This window comes from Argiope bruennichi, chromosome 4, assembly GCF_947563725.1.
Source record: "Argiope bruennichi chromosome 4, qqArgBrue1.1, whole genome shotgun sequence".
Classification (NCBI taxonomy): domain Eukaryota; kingdom Metazoa; phylum Arthropoda; class Arachnida; order Araneae; family Araneidae; genus Argiope; species Argiope bruennichi.
In genome coordinates, this window is record NC_079154.1 from 88,266,804 (window position 1) to 88,280,448 (window position 13,645).

Below are 13,645 nucleotides of genomic sequence, written 5' to 3' on the forward strand. Positions count from 1 at the left end.
AAACTATTTAAAACCTGAAACATAAGCTTTCATCATTATGTGCTTCTGTTTAACAACAACTTAAAATCACACAAAAGTTTTTCCATTATAAATATCAGATTATAAAAATTCCATGGGAGATGATTTTTTTTTTTTTTTTTTTTTTTTTTTTTTTTGTATTCTGCATCATTTTTAATTTTAATGTAGTGCAGATAATTTTAAACACTTTTTTAAATATTTATTAACTAACATTTGATTTTAAATCAATTAAAAATATTTATGTTATTTATGAAGCAGTTTATAATGTTATCATATTTATCAACTTTGTGCTTTTAAGTTAAAATTTAAGATGAATTTTGAAACCTTGTGTATATACAATAGAGCTACTTCCTCAAACTATTACAGCAGCAATAAAAATTGCCCTTTAAGAAATGTTCTACAATATTATAATAACTGTAGATTAATAGAAATTTCTTTCTATTCTGAAAAAAAAAATGTTATATTTTAATTTAATGGAATGATTATGCGTAGTTTTTATTTATTTACATAATTGATTTTATTGATGAGCATTCCTTTTAAATCACTTTTCAAAATTAAATGTTGATGGGAAACACTGTTAATGAGGTTCATTTCATATCATCTTCAAAGATTTCAGATTTTTGTTATTTCATATTACATAGAACAAAACTTTATCTTTTGAAAGTTTATAGAATGATTTATTTACATTGTTTATTATTTCACACATATACAGAAAGTAAAAAGAAGTCATATTTGTAAGATATTTCAATTCATATTCAGGACTCTAATTGCACATAATAATACAGCTTGTAGATTTTTTCCATACTCTCAGTTGGTGATTCCATTAAATATAGTAGTGTTCCTCAATGAGTCAAAGAAATTAATGAACATAATATTATTTTTCATTTAATTTTCACATTCCAAAACTTTTGCTTTATTTGAAATCGGCATTTAACTATTATCATTTTCATCTTCTTCTTCTTTTTTTTTTTTTTTTTAACACATGAAACAATGAGTTCTATATCAGAAAAATTCTAATTCTGAAAAACTGTTTTGCTTATGTTCTCATATGTATACATATTCAGATTTAGTTATTTTGAATGTATTTAATATTTTATGCAAATGCTTTTTGTGTTTGTGATTGTGTTTTATAATCCTAATTGAATAAATCCAGTCCATGTGAATTTTAACATTTCCAAAACATAAATCACCATATTCAAATTCTCTTAGCGTCACATTAAGTGAAATTTTTTAATGAATAGTTACATAAGCCACAGTATTCCTGCAATTTTACAGTTGGTATAATTTTAATTAATAGAATATTTTTTATATAAAACACTTAACTCTAATTTAGAGTTGCAGTTATATTTGACAATTAATTTATTATTCTGTATTCTTTGCCATAGTAATGATAAATGTGTGTGCATTAGCACTGCACAGATCAGATCGTTTTGTTTAAAACTATTAAATTTGGCACAAATATAATTTAGGGAATGGAATGAGCAATTTTTTAATTAATTAAAATTGAGATTTTATTTTTTTATTAGAAATTTAAAAACATATTACAGAAAAAAATATTAAAATTATATATATATTAATACTACTAATTCTTTTAGCATAATTTTTTTTCTATTTCTAATTCAGTTCCAAAAATATATTAAGCATATTTTGCAGCTGTACATTTCATTGTTGCAGTAAAACTCAATTCTTTTTCATTGTTTTTAGTACTATATCATCCTGTTTTTTCCCTTATAGTTGATTATCAGTATTATCAGTATCAGTATTTGACTTATTTTTCATATTGAGTAGGATAAAATATAAGACAAGCTTTTTATAATTAAAAAAAAAAATGTTGTACTCATAATTGAGGATAAACTTCTGGTTCAAATTGTGATAAAAACTTTTAAAATTGGGTTCATTTTTAAGTGCAGTTGCTCTTTCATGTGATATAATTAATTGTGTATAGATATAAATAGGAAATTAGGGAAATGCATAGCACAATGAACAGAACAACATAAGGTTTGGAAGATGGTATAAGTTTTATATCTATCAAGATTTGAAGTTTTAAAACTATTTTACTGGAGTAGGGATTAAACTCAAATTGCAGAAAATATTTTATCCAAATTTTTAACAATCATTAATCTTAACGAAACAATTGGTTGCTAATGGCTTGTATTTAATGAGAGTAAACAATTCAGATTTTTGCGACAAAATTGTGTATATGCTTTGAACAATGTTAATTTTAAAAGATTAGTTTTGTAAATTAATAATACTTATAAATATAATAACATATTTTCTTTTCCACTCTAAACACCATTTTCTGTTTAAAATTACAGATTAACAAAGGTTAGGTAATGCTGTATTTTTTTTTTTTTTTTTTTTTTTGTATGTATATATTCTATTATTCTGTTCTTATGTAACAGTCATTCTTGTAAATAACTTTGAAAATAAATGTGTGTGTGAGAAAGAGAGAAAGCTGTTGAATTTCTCCATTCTTAACAATGAGTAATGTGATATGCAGACCTATTGCAAGGATTGGGTCTTTTTCATTTATTTTACTATATTACTTTCTTTTCCTTTTATTAGGAGCATATCATAATGTTATGGTCAATGGCTCAATTTTTAAAAAAAAATTTAAATATTTATTTTCTGATTCATCTTCAATATTCATTCTATCTATATTTATTGATCATCACATGTATTTGTTTGGTATCTTCAAATCACCTTACTATTAGAAAAATGAAATATTGTGTAAGATTTTATTCATGTTCAGTTATTAACTGTACCTCTGGTTTTCCATGAGAAATAATTCTTGAACAAATTAATAGTGACTTGTGGAAATATATACATACTGAACTCTTTGGTATTATTTTCATTTGAATAATTTATGACTTATTTCTAGAATGCTATATTATTCTCTCGGTTCTTTTCTAGATGATAGTTGATATTATTTTTATTTTTTAAATTGAATAAGATGTGTTCTCAAGAATAATTTTTTCTGTAGATCCGTAAATTTAGCTTCCTTATATGAGGAGAAAAACAAATGTTTCCCTAAACTTATACTGATTAAATTTGTCTATCTGATTTGGATTTTTAATGAATATTTGTTAGATATAGTTAGCATGTTTATTTATAAATGTCACCAGATTTGGACCAATTTTTTTGGCTCGGAGAGGGCACAAGTATATTTTTAAAAAATATTCTATGTAGCATATTGTCTGCCTAAAATTTGAAAATAGTGGAATTTTGGTGTTTTTATACAGATTTATGGGAGTATATTTTTTAATACATATTACAATAAATTTACTAAAAGTAAACATAGTGTAACTTTGTTCATTAGCTATATTTTAGAATCGAAATAACATTTTTCTTATTTACACGTGCAGGATATGCTGTGATTATTTGACTGAGAGCGAGAAATATGAAAAACATTGGATTTCACTGCAATCATGTTTATTAACCCAGAACAAAATGCCCTTCTTCACTGTTAATAATATTTTTCTTATTTAGACGTGCAAGATATGCTGTGAGTATTTGACTGAGAGAGAGAAATATGAAAAACATTGGATTTCACTGCAATCATGTTTATTAACCCAGAACAAAATGCCCTTCTTCACTGTTAAATAATAAGGATCTGTTCACTTAATCATTAGAGTATTTAACAATTAATCATTTAAAACTTTCGGCTCCCTTTATGGGTGGTAAAGTAATAAAAGCACTCTTTACTTTCTTGTGTGTAAAGAATAGAAAATATTGTAATTTTTAAAAAAAACTGTAACTTCATATTTGATAAATCTGATATTTCAGGTCTGCTTTAATCCAAAAAACACATTTTTGGAATTAGGCCTGTCATCTTATCTGTGAGCATGATAAATAACTCAGAAACACTTTAAACTAGTCATGTGAAATTTGATATGTGCCCTTTATACTAATTTTGTATACTTCTATCAGATTTTGAATGAAACAGAAAGTTTATCTGGTTGTCCAATTACTTAGGAACATGATAAGTGCAAAATAAAAAGAGTTAAATAAATAAAATTTACAATACTGATTTAGCACATAAAATATAGATTCTTTTTAAATTTTGAATCTTCCTGTTGAACGGTCGGCAGTTTATATTTTAACATGCATGTAAACACATTAACTAAAAAATGCAGCGAATTATATTAATGATTTTAGTATTCAGTTTTAACATCTAAAGTTTAGGTCTATATTTTCAGTCAAATCCATTAAAAGATTGACGTTTTATTAGTCTGGGTTTTCCTTTGTATGTAAACTTGGTAACTCAAAAACACAATCATTTGAATAAATGAAATTTGGTATATGGTCTTGTTATCAAAATTGTAGCTCTATGCTAAATTTTGGTTTCAGTTTGGTTTGTGCTAAAATTTGGGTTTGGTCTTTACTATAATTTAAAGCAAACAATTCTCATGTTCAGTGCTTGGAAATAAAAATATAAGCACTTATAATTTTATTTTCTTGCTTGAGACATACCATTTTATGCTGGGGGGGGGGAATAACATCTTTAATAGAGAATGTGTATTGAAATTTTTCGGGAAACTACTTCCTATTGTTCGTTTTTGTTTATAATTAGTACAATTGTTTATATTTTTAAACGATTAGGATTTTAGGCTTCTTCTCTCAATAATTCAATTTCTTTTTCTTCTAATTGCTGGACAAATAATTTTGTTCCCATTTAGTCACCTCTTCTGTGATAACAATGGCTATATGTGTTATTGATGGAGACCTCAGCAGAATCTTATTCCATGCTTTATGCTCTTGGGAGTAAGTTCTGTTAATGTGCATTTTGTAAAGATATTATTCAAATTATTTGAAGGCTGAAAAGCACTTTATGACTTTCCAGTAAAATTTCAGTTGTAAGGATATTAGAGATTTTATGATTATAAAAGGAGGGAAAATGATATGAAAAAATAAACATGTGTATATAAGAGCATATTATTAAATAAAAAGAACATTTCAAATCTGTATTTACATTTATTTAAATATTACATATTTCCAGTTTTGTGCCATTAGTAACATTTATAGAATATTGCATCAGAATATCACACCTGTAATGTGCTCTCTGCTCTGCAGAGACCAATGCAGGTTCTCAGAGCAGTAAAAGGATACAAACAGAAGCAGCTTTTATTATTAACTTTTACATTATTATATACATTGCTTTCTATTTTTACAGAAGGTACCTGCAAAGGGTTTTAGATTTATACTGAGGCTGTTTATACAAAAGTTTGACTATGTGACATTGTGCTATGTAAATATAAACATCAGTAAATACTTTTATATATCCTAAGTGTTATATACAGTCAATTTTCTAGTTACAACTCACAATGTAGCAATTAGTTCATAAAGTATTCAATTTTTACAAGTATAATAGTATTTTTCCGGCTACTTTGCCCCTTTTTACTTTAATCACTAAATGTTACTTCCTACCATAAGTGAAATTTCTAGTGCTAATTAAATGTTAAACATTTTAATTGATAGAAAATTTTAAGTTCTTTTTAAGAATGTAAACTGTTTAGAAAACTCTATTTTTTTTACATAATTCATAAGATATTTAAAGTAACTGGCAATTGCTGCATATTGAGGAAATATTATGTAAAGTAAATTATTTACAGGTTTGAGTTTTTCTCTTGCTTTTTTCCTCTTTATAATGCTGCTGTGTATTTTAAATGTATTGCGTGATAGTTTTATCATGTAGTTTTTAAAATAAACTTACTTGTTCTTTTCTTTTTATATACAGCCAGGAATATCTAAATCTTATAAATTATAATTAAAAACATCAGAAGGACAGGGAATTGATAAAACCCATTTTTGATTCTAGATTTGTTGAGATTTTTATCTATATTTAATACAGACCAAACTTCTGTATGGAATTTACTTTTTCTGTAATTATAGGTATGTGGTACTGTTTTGAGTTGTTATGTTTCTAAAACCCTTGCAGGTTTGTGGTCCAGGTTAAAATGATAAACTCATTTTAACTGTTTTTCTATATCACAAGGACTTACTGCATCAAAATAGACTGCACTGATCATATTTAACAATAGGTTATTTAAAAAGTAACAGTAAGTTCTATATCTAACTTTGAAACAATTTACAGAGGGAATTACATAAAATTTTATTTAAAAAAAATCACAGTTTTTATCTTATCAAGGGTCTTGTAGTTGTGTGTATATAATGAAGAAAATCTTTTATAAAATAATCACTTTCATCAAATTAATCACCAAACAATATTTTAACTGAATTTAATTAATTTGTATCAATATATATCATAAATTAAAGAAGTAATTGGTCTCAGAGATTTGTATTTTTAATATCGTTTTATGCTCTAAATTTTTAAATAATTTTTCTAGATTATATTAACCTTTTATAAACATTTAGCTACATTTAATGGAATATTTTCTCTTTGTTTCCATGTTTGAATTCAAAATAATTATTTTATAGTGTATTTATACTGGTAAAAAAAGAAAAAAAGATAGAAGGAAAGGTATTACGATTAAAATCTGCAGCAGCAGCTCAGTTTAAAATGATTTCTACTTTTTTTTTTAAATATGCGAATTGACTTATACATTCCTGAGATAAATATTTTGGGCTTTAAAATATCTGAAATATTTATAATAAATACTCTTAAATGATAATTGTTATTAGCTTTATTTCTAAGTCATGAGCCATTGTTTTACCTGAAATTTTGAGATTAATTGATTAGAACTTTTAAAAATAAATAACAAAATGTGTTATTTATTTATTATTATTATGAAGTAATCAGTTCTTGAGTTCAGAATACTTATTATAAGGAAGGAATTTTTTTTAAGATTTAGCATTAAAAATAGTGTACTACATTTTTCTTCTTCGATCTGATTTATGTGCTATATCAGCCAAATTACTGAAGAAAATTAAATTGCATGTTTTCATATTAAAAAAAAATAATGAAGAATAATTAAAAAGCTAATAATTATTTCAATTTAAATATTCATAACTACTTGCACATAATATTTTATTTTAATGTAAATATATAGTTTTAAAAATGTGAATAATATTTTTGATAAAATGCTTAGTTTTAAATTAAAAATTTTCCATTTAAATTTGTTTTTAGATATTAGTAACGAAAAATTTTCTAAAATTAATCTATGCTTATGAATTTAATATTTAAACTGGAAAAACACAATATAATTAATAATGTCTGTTTTATAACTTTTTATCATAATTAAGGAATCTGTATTTTATATCTTTCAGTTAACTCAAAAATTTAAAATAATTGTTTTATTCACATGTATTTTTTATTTCTTTTTAAAATTCATTTTTAATAATCATTAAAAACTATCATAGGAAATTAATAAAATTCACAACTACATCATAGTCACTATATATATATATGTATATATATATATGATGTATTTTCTTCACTTTCTTTTATTACAATCTTACTATTCGTAGGTTGGAAGACATTAAATTATTGTGACTAATGTGAAACATATGATTTTTAATTATCGTCTATTCAGTTGTTCTTCCATAGTTTACGTATATATTGGTTTATTTATCTATGGCTCTCAGTTATCAATACTTCAATATGAAAAGATGTCATTCTATAAGCATCAGTACGAATTTCTTTTCTCAAGCACTAACTAAATTTATAATCTAATATTTTTATATAATTTTAAACATATACACTATTATCAAAGTTAGTAATATATAGTCTATATAAACAGTTTAAATTCTAAATATATATATATATATATAATTCTAAAGATAAAATTTAGCAAGTAGAAATATTAATCTAATTTGGAAAGTTTCTAAATTTCCAGAGGTTTGTTTGTTATGCAATTTACTGTACGTCACACTTTGACTTATTTCGACTCATAGAGTATACATAATAATTATTTTTAAACTTTTTTCACATATATTTACATTTTGGAATTTTTTTTCCCATATCAATATTTTCTTTTGATATCCATCCAGTATCTTCTGTAAAATATTAACCATTGCTGATTTTGAATTAAAGTTAGAATTTATAATTGAAATAAAATTCATTCTAAAGCATATATACATTTTATGATTGAAAATTTTCAAATTTAATATTCTTCAGATTAATTTATTTTAAAAAATTGTACTTTTTTTAGACTTGTTGTTGGCTCTATATTTTCATTAAGTGAATTATCAATTTTTGAATATTGTTGTAGTTTACGAATCTGAAATCAAATTTTGGAAAGCTACAATTTACTTTGGACAATTTTTTTATGCTGCAAATAAAATAAAATTTAGAATAATTTGAAAAGTAATATATAAACTACTTGGCCCAAGGAAGTATAAAACTTGAGGATGTCTCAGTGTATTTCATAAACTTTTTAAAAAAATTCTTAGCACTTTTCTCAAAATCTGATATATATATATACAGTATTTAATCATTAATAGTACATCTTTCTATTATATATATGAGCATAATGTATTTTATCTGAACTGAATTACATTGCTTACAATCTGTTACAGTTGTGCTTGGTTTTTAATATCTGTGATATAAGTAGGAAATACAATAATCTTATTTTATAATTTATTTGTTATTTTTTTAATTACCTAAACAGAATCAATCATTAAAATCAGTTGTGGTTTACATTATAATTATTCTTTGATTACTATTTTTCAGAAAAACGATTTGTTTATCAAGTATTCTGATAAGACTCTAAACATCTTACATTTATATATATTGGATTAGTGAATACATATATATTATTTGAATATACATTTTTTTTTACACATTTGTATTTAATAAAAAATGAAACTAATTGAATTAACAAAACCACATTGACTGTATCTGTAATAAAGTAATATTTTGCACATGAATGAGCACAATGATTAAAAATTCATATTTACACATTTAACTAAAAGGAACAAAAATTCTAAATATTCATGTTTCACTAATTTTTTCTCCAAATTTTGAGCTTTTTACTCTGTAATATTACTTTAATAACTAATAATATATTCCAAAGGTCCTCTTCCATCTGTAGCTTTCAGTAAACCATTTGCATTACTCAATGATGAGACAGTGAGGCAGGTTTTGATGCAAATATTGAATCAGTTCCCTTGTAGCACCTTTGCAGTTAGTTAACTCCAGTTCTTGGAGATGACGCAACTGTACCAAAGACGATAATCCATTTGCTGTCACTAGAGAGCAGCCTAGAAAAGTATATTTGGATTTATGAAACAAAACAATACTTCTGTGTAAAACAATATTGCGTGAAATAATAGGTTTTTTTTTTTTTTTTTTTTTTTTTTTTTTGCATTTAGTAAAGGTTAATTTAGTAAACTAGTACTATTAAAGACTATTTATCATTTACAATACAGAAAACGTCCCTTCAAAATATATCATAGATTTTCAAAATAATTCTTATAATTATATAATTGTCTATTCATAGTTTCCATTCCATGTTTGAAACTGATTTTACTGAAGAACCATGATTTAAGTGAATTTGGTACTCTTTAAATCCATCAAGTGTTCTCATGCTGTTATAGTACGAAATTTAGAGAGATGAGGGGTCGCTCAAGTTCGTCATCTGATCACGGTCAAAAATAGCTCTGGTATTTCTTCAAAATGGGATATTAATGTAATTATTAATTAAAAATGGGATATTAATGTAATTATTAGTTAACTAAGCATTATTAGTTTAAAACAGAAGAAAGACAAGCCCACAAACATCAGAAAATAAAAAAAAGCAGCAGAAATTAGATAATTTTTTTAAAGAATTAATTCAGGTAATTTAAAATATTTGCATAAAATGTAGTAGTTTATATGTTTGAAAATTTATGGTTATTAATTTTGAAAAAAAAAGTAATTCATTGAACTTTTATAATTAGGTCATTCAATATTTCATAATTGCAATTTTTCATTTCTCTCCCCCCCCCCCTTCTCGAAACTCCAAAATGCCGGTAGTAAGTCCGTAAAAGTTTCAGGGGATTTTTTGGGGTCCCACAAACACCCCTGATATCGACATGGCAGTGGCACGTTTGTGCATTTAACTGTGATATTATGTAAGTAAAAAATTTACTTTTCATTTCTTAAACACTTTTGTTTTTTCCGCCAAAACTTTTCATTTCTGATTCCACATTGTGAGACAAAAAATGTTTCTTTACATATGTATTTTACCTACCCTTAAAGTTTGGAGCACGATTGCAGGGACATCGTGTATAAAGTATGAAAATATGTACCAAGAAGTCTTAAAATTTTAATTAATAAAAAATTAAACAATATTTTGATGTTTTTCGTACGATAATTCCTGAAAGTATTATTACGCAAAATTAATTTTTATACTATTTAAAAAAAATTTTTTTAATGTTTTTGCAATGAAACCATTGAGCATTGAATTAATAATTTCCCCCTGTAACTTGGCATTTTTTTAAAAATGGTATTTTTTACATAGTTTTAAATAATAGATTAGTTTAAAAAAAAATGTTACAATGAAATAAAAATCGTTTTCAATGTCTCGTCGATTATTTTATTTAATTTTTTTTTAAATGCTGAAAGCTAAGAAAGAAATGTTTTGATAATTATCTGTGTGGTTTATGTTAGAAATCAGGTTGTGAAATTATGATATTCGAATAGTAACATGTAATTTGAAATAGATTGTCCAGACACATTTTTAATGGTGTTTTGATGTCTTGAAACTCGACTCTTAAAAAGTTCGTAGGTGTGAAGCTATCAAAATGCAATGGCTGTAATATCTACTACAATTTGATATTTAAAAACACATTATTGAGGAAATCATGAACATTGTTATACACAAAAGATTTCGTTGAAATTAAGCAACTAATATTTCTGGCGAAGCAGCTGGCCACCTAAAAACAGCTATTTGCTAATATTTATATTAAGAAGGCTATTTCTTTGAAAACAGTCTTTTCCTTTCTTGACCATGATGATCTTCTCGAAATATACTTGAGTGTTACTGTTTCTTTAATAAGACTGAGTTATATTTTGTCAATTATTTGGGACATAGGAACCATTTTGTCAAAACAATTACGTGCTTTCCATTTGGCTGTGAAGGTCTATCAATATCAAGCAGATTACGCGCATTGTTGTTTGTAATAAAAATGACACTTTTGGCGATTAATCGTTGGCTTGCGTTAATACATAAGTATCAATTTAAAATAACATCATCTGTGAACATGCGTGTTCGTTGTATAATAATGATTGAAATAATATTGTGGTAAAAAATGTGGCCTTTCCTGAAGGGAAAAGGCTTCTTATAGCAGTTTTGAGACATTTACAGAAGAAATGTCTTATAATTAATTTATTATAATATAAAAAGATTAATATAAACGTTTTGTATTTTAGTGATGATTTGAAAAAGCTGACTTTAGACAGAGGTAAGTTTATAGTAAGGTATAAGTTTAAATATTGTTACAAACCTATAATATTGCTACCCGGCACGAATAGAGTCATCGTAAGAAAGACCGTTGTACGATCGGTCCTGTACGTGCTGAGATCAATGAACTTAGAGCTTGGCGACAGACTTGGCGAGCATTTGGCGACTTGGCGATAAATTTGGCGAGTTTGGCGACTAAATGGATAATACCGGAAAGTTCGAGAACTTTCACGATCCATCTAGTAAGACCCGAGGTACAGCCAGATGCGCCCTGATTGGTCAGAAGATTCTAGCCCCGCCTCCCGGAACTATAAAAGACCTGCAATCTGAAGCTGCGAGGAAGAAGTCGCGTGGATCGTCAGAATTGGTGTGTGCGAGTGGTCGGAGTCGCCGACGAGTAAACAGATTTGATAGGATCAGACAGCAAGCAAGCTGCTGAACTATTAGAGATTAAATGCGCGGCATTATTACGATTTATCGGCGGCATTTATTGTAGAAGAAAAAAATTTCGTAACAATATATAATACCGAGTTTATACCAAATCTCTCCAAATATGAAAGATTTGCCATCTTGATGAAAATGTGTTGGCGAGGGGGAAGGGGAGGATGGATTCGATTACCACATTTGGCAAGCTATCGCCATAGAAAATTTTTAACATGGCTGAAGTATCGTATAGTTCTTGCCAGGTTAGTCTTCTAATCTGACAGGCTGTATTAAGACAAATGTAATTATATAGAATATTTCTGAAAAATATTTGAAATGAGACATTATCAAAATGATATTATACCAAAACACCGTTTTGGAATATAATTTAAGCTTAAGCGATGACTGTTACGAAATCGATGTTCCAGTACTTCAACATTTCTCAATGCACATTTGTGTTTTGGTTTTGAGTTAAAGTATTATTACTTTAGTAATTTACTTTTTGCACGTACTCGTTGTGATTATTTGATGAGAAGTTAAAAATCTTCTGAGGTAACCCTTGGCAACAACTACTGATAACTTCAGACATATTAATTTTATTTATTGTACTTTTATCATAAAAATGTAATTAAAATGGCTGTCTGTGTTATTTCCATAACCGAACACGGTCGCCACTCTCTTGGCGTCACGCTTCTTCTCTTGAACTTAAGCCTTGCTATGATAGCCTTCATCACGATGATAGTTGGAATCGTTTTGTCATTTATTTTTAGCCAAGAAAAGGATTTATTTCAGGATTTCAACTACAAAACGAAGACGGATTTGATCATGTTTTCTGGAATTGCATTAATCATTTTTCACCTTCTCGGAGCGAAACTGTGTTCGGATTTTGGAAATAGCGAAACGAAGCGACGCTCTTTAAAATTGGCATTTCCTTTTTTGGGTCTGTTAATTGTTGCATTGTTGTTACTTATTTTTGTGAGCATTTCAGCTGCAACAGCTGCTTCTACTATGCAACAAGGCTCTGAGAAAGCATTTTTAGCTTTAATGAATAGTTATCATACCGATAAAGACAAAAAGAAACAGATTGATAGAATTCAAGTTATTCATAAATGTTGTGGCAGCACTGGATATAAGTAAATACCTTTATTGTGGCAATTTTCGCTATCTACTAGTTTTGAATACTTTCGAAACTAGTAGATAGCGATGTTATGCTAATGTATCTTTGATATTTGTTTTTGTTTAAATTTTTATTCAGGATGTTTATTAATTAAGGGTAAAAGAGCCAAAACTTGCCAAATGTAGTAAGTACCAAAACCAAATTGGCATTGCAACACCACGAGTACGCGTCTAACTTGGGAGAAGGAAACAAGCATCTGTTTGTTGTTTGTTTTCGCAACGAACCGCCAATCCTTCGTTTTTTAATTAATAAGTATCCTATTCAGTAGCTTATAACATTGGAATTTCCCACCAGAAAAAATACTGCCTAATTGTTGACTTAAATTCCGTTTTTGCTTAAATATAATCCTCAAATGTATTATAGGAATTTACAAATATCCACAAATATAAAATGCTCGTTATTATTAAATACGTTAGTTGAAATTCACAAATTCCTGATAGATGGCTATGAAAATACAAAAATGATAATGTATATTTATATCAAACCTTTTCATAAAATATTTTTGAATAAGTATGAGAATAGCTTATTCGAATATTTTACACATATCTGTTGTAATACCGGTATAATATCAGTGATTTCTTATTTTTAGAAATTTTTATTTTTAACTTTTGTTCATTAATTTATTAATTGAATTAAAAGGTATATTATTAGAAAAAAATTATGTAATGCTTCTCAATGTTTT

General features: G+C 26.4%; 1 protein-coding gene across 1 annotated transcript in view; it reads right to left on the bottom strand.

Annotated features, from left to right (window-relative positions):
- Positions 1–4,972: 4,972 nt before the first annotated feature.
- Positions 4,973–13,645, bottom strand: part of LOC129965757 (F-box/LRR-repeat protein 16-like) — a 91,485-nt gene continuing 82,812 nt past the window's right edge. The window contains exon 4 of the mRNA XM_056079912.1: positions 4,973–9,180. Within this exon, the coding sequence (XP_055935887.1) occupies positions 9,032–9,180 (149 nt within the window). The 3' untranslated portion in view covers positions 4,973–9,031. The remainder of the gene's footprint in view (positions 9,181–13,645) is intronic.